At 45.8% G+C, this 20752-nt stretch overlaps 1 protein-coding gene across 1 annotated transcript in view; it reads right to left on the reverse strand.

Moving 5' to 3' along the window:
• The window catches only part of LOC126184011 (uncharacterized), a 142749-nt gene extending 141269 nt beyond the window's left edge, over nt 1-1480 (reverse strand). Inside the window, exon 1 of the mRNA XM_049926364.1 lies at nt 1457-1480. Coding sequence (XP_049782321.1) covers nt 1457-1472 — 16 coding nt within the window. The 5' untranslated portion in view covers nt 1473-1480. The remainder of the gene's footprint in view (nt 1-1456) is intronic.
• Between the last annotated feature and the right edge of the window lie 19272 nt (nt 1481-20752).

The following is a 20752-nucleotide window of genomic DNA, read 5'->3' on the forward strand; positions in this document are numbered from 1 at the left end:
CTCAAATAAAGTGAGAGATGGAATGTAAAACCACAGATATAACCACTTTGGACAGAATTTTGTTAACAGTGAATCTAGTGTGATACATAAGGTTTGCCGGCCGGGATGGCCGAGCGGTTCTAGGCGCTACAGACTGGAACCGCGCGACCGCTACGGTCGCGCAGGTTCGAATCCTGCCTCGGGCATGGGTGTGTGTGGTGTCCTTAGGTAAGTTAGGTTTAAGTAGTTCTAAGTTCTAGGGGACTGATGCCCTCAGAAGTTAAGTCCCATAGTGCTCAGAGCCATTTTTGAACAAAAGGTTTTCTGCGGTGCCAGTTTTGCATAATTGCAGCAAATCGGTTTTCGCAGTGAGACAGTGACATCTGATAAGAAGCCTATTTTCTGTAACCCTTTCCTGAGTTCATGCTCCGCCATAACAAGTGCCAGTTCAGGGTGACACTCAAACGGAGGCTGACTGCTTAGATTTTTGGTGGTCGTAAGGATTTCTTCGTCGACATAGTGCAGATGGCTCAGGAAATCTTACGGCACGCTGACTTCAGTAAGTAAACCAGGACTCTGGTGGCATATAGTATGTTAAAACACTTCGCAGTGTCTTATTGAGTGGCAGCCATGTTTCGTACACAAAATGCTGAGATACATATTCTGAATTCACCTCTGCTCCTTGACCGGAGCAAGCTACATGTTTGTCTGCCACATCCTTCATGAGTGTTATTTTCATCATCATACCACACGCACAACGGACACATGTCAGTTACATACTGAAGTTGGATACAGGTTCAAATGAATCAAAGCACTATGGGACTTAACGTCTGAGGTCATCAGTCCCCTCGACGTAGAACTACTTAAACCTAACTAACCTAAGGACATCACACACATCCATCCCCGAGGCAGGATTCGAACCTGCGACCGTAGCAGCAGCGCGGTTCCGGACTGAAGCGCCTAGAACCGCTCGGTCACAACGGCCGGCTTGGATAAAGATTCACAGATTAACTCATAAGTTGAAGCAGCACATCTTTGAACGAATAATCAAAGTAATCTACTAGTCAAGAGACGTCTTATCTCCGGATTACGCTTGTTCCTGTGTTACTCTGAAGCCTCACGTGGGCGTGATTCAGTTCTGCTGATTTTAGTGACTATTAAATAACGATTATGGCCAGACATTCCGAAACAAAAGATCAAATGCTGTCCGTCATGTTACGAAGGTGGATATGACATCACTACTCTTATATTCCACAGCTCACACTGCTTTTCCTCGTCTCTGGGGCTGAAAAGAATACTGGTTTCCAGGTTATTTACACGTCCATCTCTTTCCTTCGGAGAGCTGACACCTGCCGTCGAACATCTCGCGCTCGAGCTACACTGGGAGATGAGCCGTGTTTTGTGGGAGCCAGAGATAAACACACACGCGGCAGGCCCACGGTGCCTACCTGCTCGCTCGCGCCGGCTGCGGACTCACCTGGCGCGAAAGGCATGTTGCGGCGGCTCGGCGGCGACTGGCGTCTGGCGCTGGCGACCATCACCTTCTCCCGGCTGACCCACTGGCCGCCACAGCGAGGCGCGCATTCCCGGAACAAGGCCGGCCCGCGGGTTCACTGCCCGCCCTCCCTCTCTTTCTCCTACCGCTCTTGGGCCGTTGTCGATTTCCATCGGGCACCATCGAATCCCGCTACGTACTTCTCGGAGGGTCCGACGGAAACAATCTAAGGAGATACCATTCACTAGTCTTATGGAGGAATGAGGTTCAAATCGCCGTCCGAATTCACTACATCTACATCTACATCTACATTTATACTCCGCAAGCCACCCAACGGTGTGTGGCGGAGGGCACTTTACGTGCCACTGTCGTTACCTCCCTTTCCTGTTCCAGTCGTGTATGGTTCGCGGGAAGAACGACTGTCTGAAAACCTCCGTGCGCGCTCTAATCTCTCTAATTTTACATTCATGATCTCCTCGGGAGGTGTAAGTAGGGGGAAGCAATATATTCGATACCTCATCCAGAAACGCACCCTCTCGAAACCTGGCGAGCAAGCTACACCGCGATGCAGAGCGCCTCTCTTGCAGAGTCTGCCACTTGAGTTTGTTAAACATCTCCGTAACGCTATCACGGTTACCAAATAACCCTGTGACGAAACGCGCCGCTCTTCTTTGGATCTTCTCTATCTCCTCCGTCAACCCGATCTGGTACGGATCCCACACTGATGAGCAATACTCAAGTATAGGTCGAACGAGTGTTTTGTAAGCCACCTACTTTGTTGATGGACTACATTTTCTAAGGACTCTCCCATGAATATCAACCTGGTACCCGCCTTACCAACAATTAATTTTATATGATCATTCCACTTCAAATCGTTCCGCACGCATACTCCCAGATATTTTACAGAAGTAACTGCTACCAGTGTTTGTTCCGCTATTATATAATCACACAATAAAGGATCCTTCTTTCTATGTATTCGCAATATATTACATTTGTCCATGTTAAGGGTCAGTTTCCACTCCCTGCACCAAGTGCCTATCCGCTGCAGATCTTCCTGCATTTCGCTACAATTTTCTAATGCTGCAACTTCTCTGTATACTACAGCATCATCCGCGAAAAGCCGCATGGAACTTCCGACACTATCTACTAGGTCATTTATATATATTGTGAAAAGCAATGGTCCCATAACACTCCCTTGTGGCACGCCAGAGGTTACTTTAACGTCTGTAGACGTCTCTCCGTTGATAACAACATGCTGTGTTCTGTTTGCTAAAAACTCTTCAATCCAGCCACACAGCTGGTCTGATATTCCGTAGGCTCTTACTTTGTTTATCAGGCGACAGTGCGGAACTGTATCGAACGCCTTCCGGAAGTCAAGAAAAATAGCATCTACCTGGGAGCCTGTATCTAATATTTTCTGGGTCTCATGAAGAAATAAAGCGAGTTGGGTCTCACACGATCGCTGTTTCCGGAATCCATGTTGATTCCTACAGAGTAGATTCTGGGTTTCCAAAAACGACATGATACGCGAGCAAAAAACATGTTCTAAAATTCTACAACAGATTGACGTCAGAGATATAGGTCTATAGTTTTGCGCATCTGCTCGACGACCCTTCTTGAAGACTGGGACTACCTATGCTCATTTCCAATCATTTGGAACCTTCCGTTCCTCTAGAGACTTGCGGTACACGGCTGTTAGAAGGGGGCAAGTTCTTTCGCGTACTCTGTGTAGAATAGAATTGGTATCCCGTCAGGTCCAGTGGACTTTCCTCTGTTGAGTGATTCCAGTTGCTTTTCTATTCCTTGGACACTTATTTCGATGTCAGCCATTTTTTCGTTTGTGCGAGGATTTAGAGAAGGAACTGCAGTGCGGTCTTCCTCTGTGAAACAGCTTTGGAAAAAGGTGTTTAGTATTTCAGCTTTACGCTTGTCATCCTCTGTTTCAATGCCATCATCATCCCGGAGTGTCTGGACATGCTAGTTCTCGATTGAGTTCACACTCTTTGAAGTTACACTACTGGCCATTAAAACTGCTACACCACTAAGATGACGTGCTAGAGACGCGAAATTTAACCGACAGGAAGAATATGCTGTGATATGCAAATGATTACCTTTTTAGAGCATTCACACAAGGCTGGCGCCGGTGGCGACACCTACAACGTGCTGACATGAGGAAAGTTTTCAACCGATTTCTCGTACACAAACAGCAGTTGACCGGCGTTGCCTGGTGAAACGTTGTTGTGATGCCTCGTGTTAGGAGGAGAAATGGGCACCATCACGTTTCTGACTTTGATAAAGGTCGAATTGTAGACTATCGCGATTGCGGTTTATCGTATCGCGACAATGCTGCTCGCGTTGATCGAGATCAAATGACTGTTAGCTGAATATGGAATCGGTGGGTTCAGGAGGGTAATACGGGACGCCGTGCTGGATCATAACGATCCCTTATCACTAGCAGTCGAGATGACAGGCATCTTATCGGCATGGCTGTAACGGATCGTGCAGCCACGTCTCGATCCCTGAGTCAACAGATGGGGACGTTTGCAAGACGACAACCATCTGCACGAACAGTTCGACGACGTTTGCACCAGCTTGGAGACCATGGCTGCGGTTACCCTTGACGCTGCATCACAGACAGGAGAGCCTGCGATGGTGTACTCAACGACGAATCTGGGTGCACGAATGGCAAAACGTCATTTTATCGGATGAATCTAGGTTCTGTTTACAGCATTATGATGGTCGCATCCGTGTTTCGCGACATCGCGGTAACGCACATTGGAAGCGTGTATTCGTCATCGCCATACTGGCGTTTCACCCGACGTGATGGTATGGGGTGCCATTGGTTACACGTCTCGGTCACCTCTTGTTCGCATTGACGGCACTTTGAACAGTGGACGTTACATTTCAGATGTGTTACGACCCGTGGCTCTACCCTTCATTCGATCCCTGCGAAACCCTACATTTCAGCAGGATAATGCACGACCGCATGTTGCATGTCCTGTAGGGGCCTTTCTGGATACAGAAAATGTTCGACTGCTGCCCTGGTCAATGGTGGCCGAGCAACTGGCTCGTCACAATACGCCAGTCACTAATCTTGATGAACTGTGGTATTGTGTTGAAGCTGCATGCGCAGCTGTACCTGTACACGCCATCCAAGCTCTGTTTGACTCAATGCCCAGGTGTATCATGGCCGTTATTACGGCCAGAGGTGGTTGTTCTGCGTACTGATTTCTCAGGATCTATGCACCCAAACTGCGTGGAAATGTAATCACATGTCCGTTCTAATATAATATATTTGTCCAATGAATACCCGTTAATCATGTGCATTTCTTCTTGGTGTAGCAATTTTAATGGCCAGTAGTGTATGAAGGTAGCAGGAAAAAAATACTGGGGTCAAAGGTTATCTACAACTTGTACAGAAACCAAAAAAATGGTTCAAATGGCTCTGAGCACTATGGGACTTAACAGCTGTGGGCATCAGTCCCCTAGAACTTAGAAGCACGTAAACCTAACTAACCTAAGGACATCACACAACACCCAGTGTACAGAAACCAAACTATAGTTATAACAGCCGAAGCACATGGAACGGAAGCATTAGGCTCTGTTCGACCCATGGGAGAGCGTCGAGGAGCTGCTGAAAAACCTGAACTGGCAGACACTCGAAGATAGACGCAGACTACGCTGCCGAGTCACATTAAAGTGACCACCGCTTATGTTCGACGTCAACTTGCGATAGTCATTCAGAGACGGCACGTGGAAGCACTACCAGAAGAGGGTGTATAAAGCATATCAGGTGGACGCGGAAAACAGTGCAGTTGTTGTCGTAATGCGGAAACGGAATGATGTGAACGAAAGTATCCGGACACCTGGCTGCAAATGGCTTACGAGTTCGTGACGCCCTCCATCGGTAATGCTAGAATTCAATATGGTGTTGGTCCACCCTTAGACTTGATGATAGCTTCCACTCCCGCAGACATACGTTCAGTCAGGTGCCTGAAAGTTTCTTGGTGAATGGCAGCACATTCTTCACGGAGTGCTGCACTGAGGAGAGGTATAGATGTCGGTCGGTGAGGCCTGCACGAAGTCGACTTTCCGAAACATCCCAAAGGTGTTCTATACAATTCAGGTCAGGACTCTGTGCAGGCAAGTCCATTACAGGGATGTAATTGTCATGTAACGACTCCACCACAGGCCGTGCATTATGAATAGGTGCTTGATCATGTTGAAAGATGCAGTTGCCATCCCGGATTAGCTCTTCAACAGTGGGAAGCAAGAAGGTGCTTAAAACAACGTAGGCCTGCGCCGTGATAGTGCCACGCAAAACAACAAGGGGTGAAAGCCCCCGCCATGAAAAACATGACCACACCATAACACCACCGCCTCCGACTTTTACTGTTGGCACTACACACGCTGACAGATGACGTTCACTGGGCATTCACCATACCCACGCCCTGCGATCGGGTCGCCACATTGTGTACCGTGATTCTTCGCTCCACACAATGTTTTCCACTGTTCAGTCGTCCAATGTTTACGCTCCTTACACCAAGCGAAGCGTCGTTTGGCATTTACCGGCGTGATGTGTGGCTTACGAGCCGCCGTTCGACCATGAAATCCAAGTTTTCTCACCACCCGCCTAACTGTCATAGTACTTGCGGTGGATCCTAATGCAGTTTGGGATTCCTGTGTGATGGCCTGGATAAATGTCTGCCTATTACATATTACGACCCTCTTCAATTGTCGGCGGTCTAATTCAGTCAACAGACGAGGTCGGCCTGTACGCTTTTGTGCTGTACATGTCCCTTCACGTTTCCACTTCACTATTACATTGGAAACAGTGGACCTAGGGATGTTTAGGAGTGTGGAAATCTTGTGTACAGATCTATGACACAAGTGAAACCCAATCACCTGACCACGTACGAAGTCCGTGAGTTTCGCGGTGCGCCCCATTCTGCTCTCTCACGGTGTCTAATGACTACTAAGGGCGCTGATATTGAGTGTCTGGCAGTAGGTGCCAGCACAACGCACCTAATATGAAAAACGTATGTTTTTCGATGTGCCCGGAAACTTTTGATCACAGAATGTATCTGACGTTCAAAAGGGCATGATCATTGCCTTCGCACAGGAAGGTGGAGGGCATTTTCGAAACGGCTAAGTTCGTAAACTGTTCATGTGAGACCGTGGTTAAAGTATACCGTGCTACCGTGCATGAGAAAATGGCGGAATCCAAAATCGACGCGGATGCAACTGTGGTGCGCCATAGGCCACCTAGATAACAGACGTAAACGACGACTGAGGAGATGCGCACAGGCGAACAGACATGAAACTGTTGATCAGCTTACTGCCAAGTTGACCCAAGGAGCTACCAATAGTGTCTCCTCGACCAAATTTCGGTGAACGTCGCTGCGGGGGCCTCCACAGCAGGGCCCTGGTTCATGCACCCATGCTGACTGCTGTTCATAGGTGAAGAAGGCTGTAATATGACATGCAACTGTTGATCAGCTTACTGTCAAGTTGATCCAAGGAGCTACCAATAGTGTCTCCTCGACCACAGTTCGGTGAATGTCTCTGCGGGGGCCTCCGCGGCAGGGCCCTGGTTCATGCACCCATGCTGACTGCTGTTTATAGGCGACGAAGGCTGGAATATGACATGCAACTGTTGATCAGCTTACTGCCAAGTTGACCCAAGGAGCTACCAATAGTGTCTCCTTGACCAAAGTTCGATGAACGTCACTGTGGGGGCCTCCGCAGCAGGGCCCTGGTTCATGCACCCATGCTGACTGCTGTTCATAGGTGAAGAAGGCTGGAATATGACATGGAACTGTTGATCAGCTTACTGCCAAGTTGACCCAAGGAGCTACCAATAGTGTCTCCTCGACCACAGTTCGGTGAACGTCGCTGCGGGGGTCTCCGCAGCAGGTCCCTGGTTCATGCACCCATGCTGACTGCTGTTCACAGGTGAAGAAGGCTGTAATATGACATGCAACTGTTGATCAGCTTACTGTCAAGTTGATCCAAGGAGCTACCAATAGTGTCTCCTCGACCACAGTTCGGTGAATGTCTCTGTGGGGGCCTCCGCGGCAGGGCCCTGGTTCATGCACCCATGCTGACTGCTGTTCATAGGCGACGAAGGCTGGAATATGACATGCAACTGTTGATCAGCTTACTGCCAAGTTGCCCCAAGGAGCTACCAATAGTGTCTCCTTGACCAAAGTTCGATGAACGTCACTGCGGGGGCCTCCGCGGCAGGGCCCTGGTTCATGCACCCATGCTGACTGCTGTTCATAGGTGAAGAAGGCTGGAATATGACATGGAACTGTTGATCAGCTTACTGCCAAGTTGACCCAAGGAGCTACCAATAGTGTCTCCTCGACCACAGTTCGGTGAACGTCGCTGCGGGGGTCTCCGCAGCAGGTACCTGGTTCATGCACCCATGCTGACTGCTGTTCATAGGTGACGAAGGCTGGAATATACAAGCCAATACCGCATCTGGTCGTCCACTGAGTGCTGACATGTGTAGGTGTCCTTTTCAGATGAATCACGTTTTTGCTCCATCGGGCGTGAAACGTCTCAAAGCAAACGCTCTGCAACGATCTTCGGAAGGATTCAGACCGGAGAAGGGAGCATTATGGTGTAGGGAATGTTTTCGTGACATTCCCTGAGTGATCTCATGATTCTGGAGGCACAATGGATCGACACAAGTATGTACTTATCCTTGCAGTTTGTCTTACCTCAGCACGAAGGCATCTACCTGCAGGAAAATGCAAAGTGTTACACAACTTACAGTGTACGTGCGTGATTTGAAGAGCACCAGAATGAGTTTACTGTACTTCCTTCGCTACCAAACTTCCTGCAATTTAACCCAATGGAGAATCTGTGGGACCACCTCGTTCAGACTGTTCGCTCCACGGTTCCTCGACAGAGAAACATAGGGCGGCTGGCCGCGGCTCTGGAGTCGGCGTCGTTCCACATCCCTGTCGCTACCTTCCAGAACATCACTGCTTGCTTTCCTGCACGTTTCGCAGCAATTCGCAATGCAAAAGGTGGTTACCCAGGCTTTTCAAATATGGTCACATTAACGTGATTGGCCGTATATCTTGTGATAGCCTACTTACGAACTTTCAAGAACCGCCATTAAGTTGCGAATGTAAAAATATACTACAACCCACTGTAGCTACCACTCCCATAGGGATCACGAAGACACAGTTAGACTAATTACTGCGCGCACAGCAATTACGCAATCTTCCGGGAGATAACCTCTGCCATGCTCTTCACAGTGGTTTCCAACGTATACAGGGTGGTCCATTGATAGTGACCGGGTCAAATATCTCACGAAATAGGCATCAAACGAAAAAAACTACAAAGAAGGAAACTCGTCTAGCTTGAAGGGGGAAACCAGATGGCGCTATGGTTGGCCCGCTAGATGGCGCTGCCATAGGTCGAACGGATATCAACTGCGATTTTTTAAATAGGAATTCCCATTTTTTATTACAAATTCGTGTAGTACGTAAAGAAATATGAATGTTTCAGTTGGACCACTTTTTTCGCTTTGTGGTAGATGGCGCTGTAATAGTCACAAAGGTATAAGTATGTGGTATCACGTAACATTCCGCCAGTGCGGACGGTATTTGCTTCGTAATACATTACCCGTGTTAAAATGGACCGTTTACCAATTGCGGAAGAGGTCGATATCGTGTTGATGTATGGCTATTGTGATCAAAATGCCTAACGGGCGTGTGCTATGTATGCTGCTCGGTATCCTGGACGACATCATCCAAGTGTCCCGGACTGTTCGCCGGATAGTTACGTTATTTAAGGAAACAGGAAGTGTTCAGCCACATGTGAAACGTCAACCACGACCTGCAACAAATGATGATGCCCGAGTAGATGTCTTAGTTGCTGTCGCGGCTAATCGGCACATCAATAGCTGACAAATTGCGCGAGAATTGGGAATCTCATAAATGTCGGTGTTGAGAATGCTACATCAACATCGATTACACCCGTACCATATTGCTATGCACCAGGAATTGCATGGCGACGACTTTGAACGTCGTGTACAGTTCTGCCATTGGGCACAAGAGAAATTACGGGACGATGAGAAATTTTTTGCACGGGTTCTATTTAGCGACGAAGCGTTATTCACCATCAGCGTTAACGTAAACCGGCTTAATATGCGCTATTGGGCAACGGAAAATCCACGATGGCTGCGACAAGTGGAATTCAGCGACCTTGGCTGGTTAATGTATGGTGCGGCATTATGGGAAGAAGGATAATTGGCCCCCGTTTTATCGATGGCAATCTAAATGGTGCAATGTATGCTGATTTCCTACGTAATGTTCTACGGATGTTACTACAAGATGTTTCACTGCATGACAGAATGGCGATGTACTTCCAACATGATGGATGTCCGCCACATAGCTCGCGTGCGGTTGAAGCGGTATTAAATAGCGTATTTCATGACAGGTGAATTGGTCGTCGAAGCACCATATCATGGCCCGCACGTTCACCTGATCTGACGTCCCCTGATTTCTTTCTGTGGGGAACGTTGAAGGATATTTGCTATCGTGATCCACCGACAACGCATGACAACATGCGTCAGCGCATTGTCAATGCATGTGCGAACATTACGGAAGGCGAACTACTCGCTGTTGAGAGGAATGTCGTTATATGTATTGCGAAATGCATTGAGGTTGACGGACATCATTTTGAGCATTTATTGCATTAATGTGGTATTTACAGATAATCACGCTGTAACAGCATGCGTTCTCAGAAATGATAAGTTCACAAAAGTACATGTATCACATTGGAACAACCGAAATAAAATGTGCAAACGTACCTACGTTCTGTATTTTAATTTAAAAAACCTACCTGTTACCAACTGTTCGTCTATAATTGTGAGCCATATGTTTGTGACTATTACAGCGCCATGTATCACAAAACGAAAAAAGTGGTCCAACTAAAACAATCATATTTCTTTACGTACTACAGGAATATGTAAAAAATGGTGGTTCCTATTTAAAAAAAAACGCAGTTGATATCCGTTTGACCTATGGCAGCGCCATCTAGCGGGCCAACCATAGCGCCATTTGGTTTCCCCCTTCAAGCTAGACAAGTTTCGTTCTTTGTTGTTTTTTCGTTTGACGCTTATTTCGTGAGATATTTGGCCCGGTCACTATCAATGGACCACCCTGTAGAAATAGATGTACAGGGAGCGGACGAAAATATGGAAACACCAAAAACACAACACATTTATATGCCTAACACGGCGTTGGACACCAGTTGGCATTCAAAAGGGCTTCTAGTTGTCTCGGAGTGGATAAATACCGGTCTTGTGTGGTTTTCATGGAAATCTTATACCATTCTTCCTGCAAAATGTGGCAAGTTTAAATAACGATGATGGAGGTGGATAGCAATCACACACCCTTCGCTCCGGACTAGAACACAAAGGCTCAGTCACACTGAGATCTGGTGACTGTAGTGACCAGCGGATATCCGAAGTTCATTCTCGTGCCCACAAAATCAGTCCTGGTCCATGGGAGCTGAGTGAAGATAACCGGCCATTGTGGCCGAGCGGTTCTAGGCGCTTCAGTTGGGAACCGCGCTGCTGCTACGGTCACAGGTTCGAATCCTGCCTCGGGCATGGATGTGTGTGATGTCCTTAGGTTAGTTAGGTTTAGGTAGTCTAGGGGACTGATGACCTCAGATGTTAAGTCCCATGGTGCTTAGTGTCATTTGATCCATTTTGTGTGAACAGAGGCCCTGTTCTCTTGGAAGACATAATCACCACTGGGGAATAACCATTGTTCTATGGGATGTGCCTGATCAGCCAAAATGATCACATAATCCTTGGCAGTATTGCAGCCTTGCATTGTAACAGTGGAGCCCAAATCCTCACCAAATCTATGCCATGTTTCACTTTCGGGACGTAAACTTGGCCAAAAGTTAGAAACACTGTGAAACAAGACTAATCCGACCAAATGACATACTTCCATTCCTCCATAGCCCAGATTTTATGGTTTCGCCACCACGTTTTGCAGTTTCCGGTATTTGCGTCACTGATTCCAGCTCGCTCTGCAATTCCCTGCTTATGGAGCTTTTTCGTGTTGTTTTGATGCTGACAGGGTTCGCGAATGCGACATTCAGTTCTGCAGTAGTTTTGCAACTTACGTCCACTTATTTTTCGTCACAGTCTTCTTCAATGACAGTCCGTCGTGATCATTGAGTTCACACTTTCGTCCACGTTGTAACTTAGCAGATGATGTTTTTCCGGTTTCTCTGTGTTCTGAGATCAGGCAGGGATACTGGTTGGTTGGTTCAGTTGGAGGAGGGGACCAAACAGCGAGGTCATCGGTCCCATCGGATTAGGAAATGGTTCAAATGGCTCTGAGCACTATGAGACTTAACATCTGCGGTCATCAGTCCCCTAGACTTAGAACTACGTAAACCTAACTAACCTAAGGACATCACACACATCCATGCCCGAGGCAGGATTCGAACCTGCGACCGCAGCGGTTGCGCGGTTCCGGACTGTAGCGCCTAGAACCGCTCGTACACCACGGCCGGTTACCTCGAAGAAAACGGTCTATTGACACACAGTCAGCATGGGTTTAGAAAACATCGTTCTTGTGAAACACAACTAGCTCTTTATTCACATGAAGTGTTAAGTGCTATCGACAAGGAAATTCAGATTGATTCCGTATTTCTGGATTTCCGGAAGGCTTTTGACACTGTACCACACAAGCAGCTCGTGAAATTGCGTGCTTATGGAATATCGTCACAGTTGTAAGTAGGCTGTTTAGGTTTTTATCTTGGTAACGCCACGTACAGCTCTGTATGAAAATCACTGACTGTGCTGTGTGCAGTCTGTGGCTGATTTGCGTTGTTGGAATATTTGCTATTGTAGTGTTGGGCAGTTGGATGTGAACAGCACGTCACGTTGTGCAGTTGGAGGTGAGCCACCAGCAGTGGTGGATGTGGGAAGAGAGATGGCAGAGTTTTGAGAGCGGAAGATCTGGACGTGTGTCCGTCAGAAAAGCGAAATCTGTAAGACTGGATGTCATGAACTGATATATATATATATATATATATATATATATATATATATATATATATATATATATATATAATGACTTTTGAACACTATTAAGGGAAATACATTGTTTGTTACCTATCAAAGTCTTTCATTTGTTAACTATCAGTAGTTAGTGCCTTCAGTAGTTAGAATCTCTTATTTAGCTGGCAGTATTGGCGTTCGCTGTATTGCAGTAGTTCGAGTAATGGAGATTTTTGTGAGGTAAGTGATTCATGAAAGGTATAGGTTATTGTTAGTCACGGACATTCTTTTGTAGGGATTATTGAAAGTCAGATTGCCTTGCGCTAAAACTATTGTATGTCAGTTTAGTGATGATCAGAATAAGTAAAGAGAGAAATGTCTGAGTACGTTCAGTTTTTCTCAGCTGTTTGAAAATCAAATAACGTAAGAGGTTTACCAGCATTGTCATTCTTAATTTTTCTAAGGGGATGTTTCACAGTCTGTGGATTTGTGATTTCCTGTCAGAGAGGTCACAGTTCGTAGTAATTGACGGAAAGTCATCGATTAAAACAGAAGTGATTTCTGGCGTTCCCCAAGGGAGTGTTATAGGCCCTTTGCTGTTCCTTATCTATATAAACGATTTGGGAGACAATCTGAGCAGCCGTCTTCGGTTGTTTGCAGATGACGCTGTCGTTTATCGACTAATAAAGTCATCAGAAAATCAAAACAAACTGCAAAACGATTTAGAAGAAATATCGGAATGGTGTGAGAAGTGGCAGTTGACCCCTAAATAACGAAAAGTGTGAGGTCATCCACATGATTGCTAAAAGGAACTAATTAAACTTCGGTTACACGATAAATCAGTCTAATCTAAAAGCCGTAAATTCAACTAAATACCTAGGTATCACAATTACGAACAACTTAAATTGGAAGGAACACACTGAAAATATTGTGGGGAAGGCTAACCAAAGACTGCGTTTTTTTGGCAGGACACTTACAAAGAAAATGTAACAGACCTACTAAGGAGACTGCCTACACTACGCTTTTCCATCCTCTTTTAGAATATTGCTGCGCGGTGTGGGATCCTTACCAGGTAGGACTGACGGAGTACATCGAAAAAGTTCAAGGAAAGGCAGCAAGTTTTGTATTATCGTGAAATATGGGAGAGAGTGTCACAGAAATGATACGGGATTTGGGCTGGAAATCATTAAAAGAAAGGCGTTTTTCGTTGCGACCGAATCTTCTCACGAAATTCCAATCACCAACATTCTCCTCCGAATGCGAAAACATTTTTTTGACACCGACCTACATAGGGAGGAACGATTACCACGATAAAATAAGGGAAATCAGAGCTCGCACGGAAAGATATAGGTGTTCATTCTTCCCGCGCAATATACGAGATAGGAATAACAGAGAATTGTGAAGGTGGTTCGATGGACCCTCTGCTGGGCACTTAAATGCGATTTGCATAGTATCCATGTAGATGTAGATGTAGATGTTGAGAATGAAGTGAGACGGGATCGAAACCTATGCTTGATATTAATCAATTTGTAAATTGAGCAAGCAGCAGGAGAGAACAATGACAAATTTGGAGAGTGTTCAGAGAGAAGAAACAAAGAGTTTGACATTTGTAGACGAAAATTTAATTATGTCAGAGATAGCAAAGCGTTTGGAAGATCCGCTGAATGTAACAGATAGTGTCTTGAAAAGAGGCTGTTAGATGCACACTAACAAAAATAAAGCAAAGGAATGCAGTGTTGTCGAACTGAATCACATAATGGTGAAGAAATGGGTTTAGGAAATGAGACATTAAAACTACCTACTCGGGCAGCTAAATAGCTGAAGATGTCTCAAGCAGAGAGATTATAAAGGCATTTGTCTGAAGTGTAGCCTTGTACGGAAGTGAAACGTGGACGACAAACTGTTCAGACTAGAAGATAATAGAAGCTTTGAAATATGGCGCTAGAGAAGCATGACGGAGATTTGATGGGTTTATCGTATACCAATGAGGAGCTGCTGAACCCAACTGGAAAGGAAAGAAACTTGTGGCACAGCTTGGCTAAGAGAAGGGATTGGTTTATAGGACACAGCCTGAGGCATCAAGGAATTGTCAGTTCGGTAATAGAGGGAAGCGTGCGTGTGTGTGTAAGGGAAGGGGATAAAATCTGAATAGGGAGACCAAAGCTTTATTACAGTTAACAGATTAAGGTCGGTGTAGGTTGCAAACGTTATACAAGGATAAAGAGTTTTTCTCATGATGGACTAGTGTGGAAAGTTACTTCAAACCAGTCTAGCAACAGAGGGCTATAACACAAACTTGGTTTTCCTACATCACTCCGGCCAGTTTCCTCCCTCGTCTATACAGTATATACATATACCTCAATATTACTACTCTGCAGTTTGCACTTAAGTGCTTACAGTACGTTCATAGAACCATTTTCAGATTATTTCTCTAGCGTTCCACTCCCGAATAGCACGTGGGAAAAACGAACACTTAAATATTTCAGTGCGAGCTTCCATTTCTTTTATTTTATTGCCATAGTCCTTTCTCCATACATAGGTGGGAGTCAACAAAATATTTTCGCATGCGGAGAAGAAAGTTAGAGAAAATCTCGCCCTAACGAGAATCGCCTTTGGTTTAATTATTGCCACCCCAACTCGCGTATAATATCCGCGACACGATCTTCACTTTTTAGAGCTGTCTTATTTGAACTTTTTCGTTGTCCTCTGTCAATCCTATTTGACATGGATCGCATGCCACGTAACAATACTCCAGAAGAGAACGGACATAAGTAATGCATGCAGTCTCTTTAGTAGATGTGTATTCCATCTTTCAAGTGTTCTACCAGTAAAATGCAGTCTTCGGTTCACCTTTCTCACAACAGTTTCTGCGTGATTCTTGCAATTTAAGTTATTTTTCATTGTAATCCTTAGTTATTTAGTTGAACTGACAGCGTTTAAATTTTGGTGATTTATAGTATAACCGAAATTTAAAGGTTTCTTTTGGTACTCATGTGGCTAACCACATAATTCTTATAGTTTAGAGTCAATTGGCCTTTTTTCTCCATACAGATAAGTTGTCAAAAGATTTTGTAAATTATTTTGATCTTCTGTTGGTTATACTAGACGGTAAATGATAGCATCATCTGCAAAAAACCTAAGATGGCTGCTCAGATTGTCTCCTAAATCGTTTATATAGATTAGGAACAGCTGAGGCGCTAAAGCATTCGTTGGGGAATGTTTCTGTTTTACTTGATGACCTTTGGTCAGTTACTACGAACTGTGACCTTTCCGACAGGAAAGCGCGAATCCAGTCGCACAACTGCAACGATACTCCATATGCACGCAGTTTGATTAGAAGCTGCTTTTGAGGAACGGTGTCAAAAGCCTCCTATAAATCTAGAAATATGGAATCAATTTGAGACCCCTTGTTGATAGCATTCATTATTTCAAAAGAATAAAGAGTCAGTTGTGTTTTCCAAGAAGGTGATGATTACGTGTCAGTAGATAGCTTTCTTCGAGGTAATCATCAGTGTTTTAATATAGTACACGTTCAAAAATGCTACTGCGAATCGGTGTCACATTCGGCCTGCTCGGCAACGCTTCAAACAACAAGGTATAGACACATACGAAAAATAGGCCACAGCTCAGATGTTCACGTGAGGTGTAAGCTGGTTTAATGATATCACATTGGCACCAAATTTCACCACAATTCTACCCAACCTCATCGTGGATGTGTTTCCACGATAGGAAAGTCGTCACACCCTCTCTTAACCATAATTAATCCCCTCTTTTGATGCCTCTTGATGGATGTCAGAACCGTGACGCCTAACGTTGAAATCACGCATTTTTCTTATGGGTAGCCGAGGAAAAGTTTCAAACACATCGCCTGTCAGAATCGACAAGAAAAGCCCTCAGGACGTCGGTCAAAAATGGCTCTAAGCACTATGGGACTTACCATCTGAGATCATGAGTCCCCTAGACTTAGAACTACCTAAACCTAACTAACCTAAGGATATCACACACATCCATGCCCGAGGCAGGATTCGAACCTGTGACCGTAGCAGCAGCGTGGTTCCAAACTGTAGTGCCTAGAACCACAGCAGCCGGCCCAGGAGAAGGCATATAAAATGTTCAAATGTGTGTGAAATCTTATGGGACATAACTGCTAAGGTCATCAGTCCCTAAGCTTACACAGTATTTAAACTAAATTATCCTAAGGAGAAACACACACACCCATGCCCGAGGGAGGACTCGAACCTCCGCCGGGACCAGCCGCACAGTCCAGGAGGCATATAGGGCGTGAATGAAATCACTTCTTCCTTCTTCCCCTGTGTGTGTGTGTGTGAGCGGGGGGGGGGGGGGGGGGGGCTTGGTTCCCATCATAGTTCGCAGTGCGAGATAGGCATCAGGACGACGTTCTAGACAACGTATGACACTGCTAACACCCACCGGGCGATTCAGCCTTGCTCTAAGAATATCGTAGGGCTGTAATCCCATTGAACGTGCCCTGTTTCCTTTTGGAATGTAGTGCGATCACAATTTTTGCTCTGGTATACAGTCTGGAAACGCTAGAGACTGTTTAAAATCGTTCGACCAAATCTGGAGGCGATCCGAAGTAGCGAAGGGTGTTTATCCTTTTTCAGAACTCTGCGCTTTCCTCTGGCTTGATCAAGGAAAGAGGAGAAGGAGGAATGGTTAGAGAGGGATCTTCGGGGCGGGGGAGCGGGAGGGAGCGACATATGTGGGAAAAGAACGGAAAGGGTCTCTCTAAAACCCTCCAGTTCGGGAACACCCTGTGTGCCACACAGGCAACTTTGTTGAGCACTTTAAAAGTTTTTCTGTTCAGAGACCTCGACACCCATTCAGCTGAGTGGCGGCTCGTTTCTGCTCTAGCGCCTGACGAGAGGCATAATCTTCGACACCTCTTAGGTGGGAGTAGTACTATGTCGTAATTTAAGACGGGTGTACAGCATCACGATGGACACATCCGTGTATGAAGGCTCGCAGGAGCCGGCCGTTGTGGCCGAGAGGTTCTAGGCGCTTCAATCTGGAACCGCACGACCGCTACGGTCGCAGGTTAGAATTCTGCCTCGGGCATGGACGTGTGTGATGTCCTTAGGTTAGTTAGGTTTAAGTAGTTCTAAGTTCTAGGGGACTGTTGACCTCAGATGTTGTCCCATAGTGCTGAGAGTCATTTGAACCATTTGAACCAAGGCTCGCAGGAGAACGTATGTTGCCAGATTGCGTTCGTCAGATTCGTATAGTGTCAGAACCAGGTGTGTAGTTTAGGGGTACCATGCGACTACCTCTGGTTCACATAGCCGTTAATCTGGACAGCAGCCATTTAATTTCTGACGTGCTGAGACTGGTTGCTGTGTCCTACTTCCGAGATCTTCGTGACGTTGTCTTTCAACAAATTAACGCAAGACTACATGTTGCCCTTGCTGTTCTGCGCTACAGAGGGTGGACCAAACTATAGAAAAACTGCGACAAATGCACATTTGAAAAGAAATGCAGATGCCAGGCAGTTGTATTCGACCACGAACGGCACCTGGGCAATGTCCTCAATACGTTGCAAGTGTCAGTCGCGATCAGAGCAGTGTTTTGTGTAGTTGTGAGTTCATTACGTCGGCGCTCAGTGCATTCGAACGTGGTGCTAGTATAGTGGGTGGCTCCGTAACCAAAGTAGCTGAAGTGTTTGGTGATCCAAGAGGCACCGTACCGAAGATTGATACTGCGTACAGGAAAACCGGAAAAAAAATCATCCGCTAAGTCACAACGTGGGCGAGAGTGAATGTTGGGTGCTCTCGATGGACGGTCATTGAACAGGACTGTGACGAAAAATAGGAGGACAACAGCTGCAGAAGTCACTACTGAACTGAACGTCGCACTCGCCTGTCAGTATCAGTCAAACACGAAGGGAGCTCCATAAGCAGGGAAGTGCAGGGTGAGCTGAAATTTCCGAACCATTCATCAGTGGTGCAAATGACTGTAATAACAAAACGTGGTGCCGAAGCCACATAACTTGGACTATGGAACACTGGAAGAATGCTGTTTGGTGGGATGAGCCTTGTTTCACAGTGTTTCCAACTTCTTTCAGAGTTTATGATCCAAGAGTGAAACATGGTGGGGGTTCGGTGATGATTTGAGCAATCATACCGTGGTATGAATCTATATCTCTAACGTTGATCAGTTGTAGAATTTTGGAACACGAATTATGTTCGAGTATAATGACTTTTCTGGAGACTAGAAAAAATGGTTCAAATGGCTCTGAGCACTATGGGACTCAACATCTTAGGTCATAAGTCCCCTAGAACTTAGAACTACTTAAACCTATCTAAACTAAGGACATCACACACACCCATGCCCCAGGCAGGATTCGAACCTGCGACCGTAGCAGTCCCGCGGTTCCGGACTGCAGCGCCAGAACCGCTAGACCGCCGCGGCCGGCTCTGGAGACTAGAAATCTACTCTGTAGGAATCAGCATGGGTTTCGGAAAAGACGATCGTGTGAAACCCAGCTCGCGCTATTCGTCGACGAGACTCAGAGGGCCATAGACACGGGTTCACAGGTAGATGCCGTGTTTCTTGACTTCCGCAAAGCGTTCGATGCAGTTCCCCACAGTCATTTAATGAACAAAGTAAGAGCATATGGACTATCAGGCCAATTGTGTGATTGGAATGAAGAGTTCCTAGATAACAGAACGCAGCATGTCATTCTCAATGGAGAGAAGTCTTCTGAAGTAAGAGTGATTTCAGGTATGCCGCAGGGGAGTGTCGTAGGACCGTTGCTATTCACAATATACATAAATGACCTTGTGGATAACATCGGAAGTTCACTGAGGCTTTTTGCGGATGATGATGTGGAATATCGAGAGGTTGTAACAATGGAAAATTGTACTGAAATGCAGGAGGATCTGCAGCGAATTGACGCATGGTACAGGGAATGGCAATTGAATCTCAATGTAGACAAGTGTAATGTGCCGCGAATACATAGAAAGAAAGATCGGTTATCATTCAGCTACAGTATAGCAGGTCAGCAGTTGGAAGCAGTTAATTCCATAAATTATCTGGGAGTAGGCATTAGGAATGATTTAAAATGGAATGATCATATAAAGTTGATCGTCGGTAAAGCAGATGCCAGACTGATACTCATTGGAAGAATCCTAAGGAAATACAATCCGAAAACAAAGGAAGTAGGTTACAGTACACTTGTTCGCCCACTGCTTGAGTATTCCTCACCAGTGTGGGTTGATAGAAGAGATATAGAAGATCCAACAGAGAGCAACGCAATTCGTTACAGGATCATTTAGTAATCACGAAAGCGTTACGGAGATGATAGATAAACTCCAGTGGAAGACTCTGCAGGAGAGACGCTCAGTAGCTCGGTACGGGCTTTTGTCAAAGTTTCGAGAACATACCTTCACCGAGGAGTCAAGCAGTATATTGCTCCCTCCTACGTATATCTCGCGAAGAGATCATGGGGATAAAATCAGAGAGATTAGAGCCCACAAAGAAGCATACCGACAATCCTTCTTTCCACGAACAATACGAGACTGGAAGAGAAGGGGAAACCGATAGAGGTACTCAAGATACCCTCCGCCACACACCGTCAGGTGGCTTACGGAGTATAGATGTAGATGTAGATATACTGAGAACCGTGGATGAAGGGCAACATGCAGATTTCATACTTCTAGATTTCCAGAAAGCATTTAACATGGTGCCCAGGTACGAGCATATGGAGTAAGTTCACAGATATGTCAGTGGGCGAAGACTTCTTAAATAACAGAACAACTTAAATTGGAAAGACCACATAGATAATATTGTGGGCAAGGCGAAACAAAGGTTGCACTTTGTTGGCAGAACATTTTGAAGATGGGACAAACCCACTAAAGAAACAGCCTACATTGCTCTTGTCCGTCCTCTGCTGGAATATTGCTGCGCGGCGTGGGATGCTTACCAGGTAGGATTGACGAAGGATTTCGAAGAAGTGCAAAGAACGGTAGGTCGTTTCGTGTTATCGCGCAATAGGGGTGAGAGTATCAATGATATGATACGCGATTTGGGGTGGCAGTCATTGAAACAAAGGCGGTTTTCTTCGCGGCGAGATCTATTTACGAAATTTCAATCACCAAATTTCTCTTCCGGACGCAAAAAATATTTTGTTGACACCCACCTACTTAGGGAGAAATGATCATCATAATAAAATAAGAGAAATCAGAGCTCGAACGGAAATATTTGTGTGT

This window comes from Schistocerca cancellata, chromosome 4 (assembly GCF_023864275.1).
Source record: "Schistocerca cancellata isolate TAMUIC-IGC-003103 chromosome 4, iqSchCanc2.1, whole genome shotgun sequence".
Lineage (NCBI taxonomy): Eukaryota > Metazoa > Arthropoda > Insecta > Orthoptera > Acrididae > Schistocerca > Schistocerca cancellata.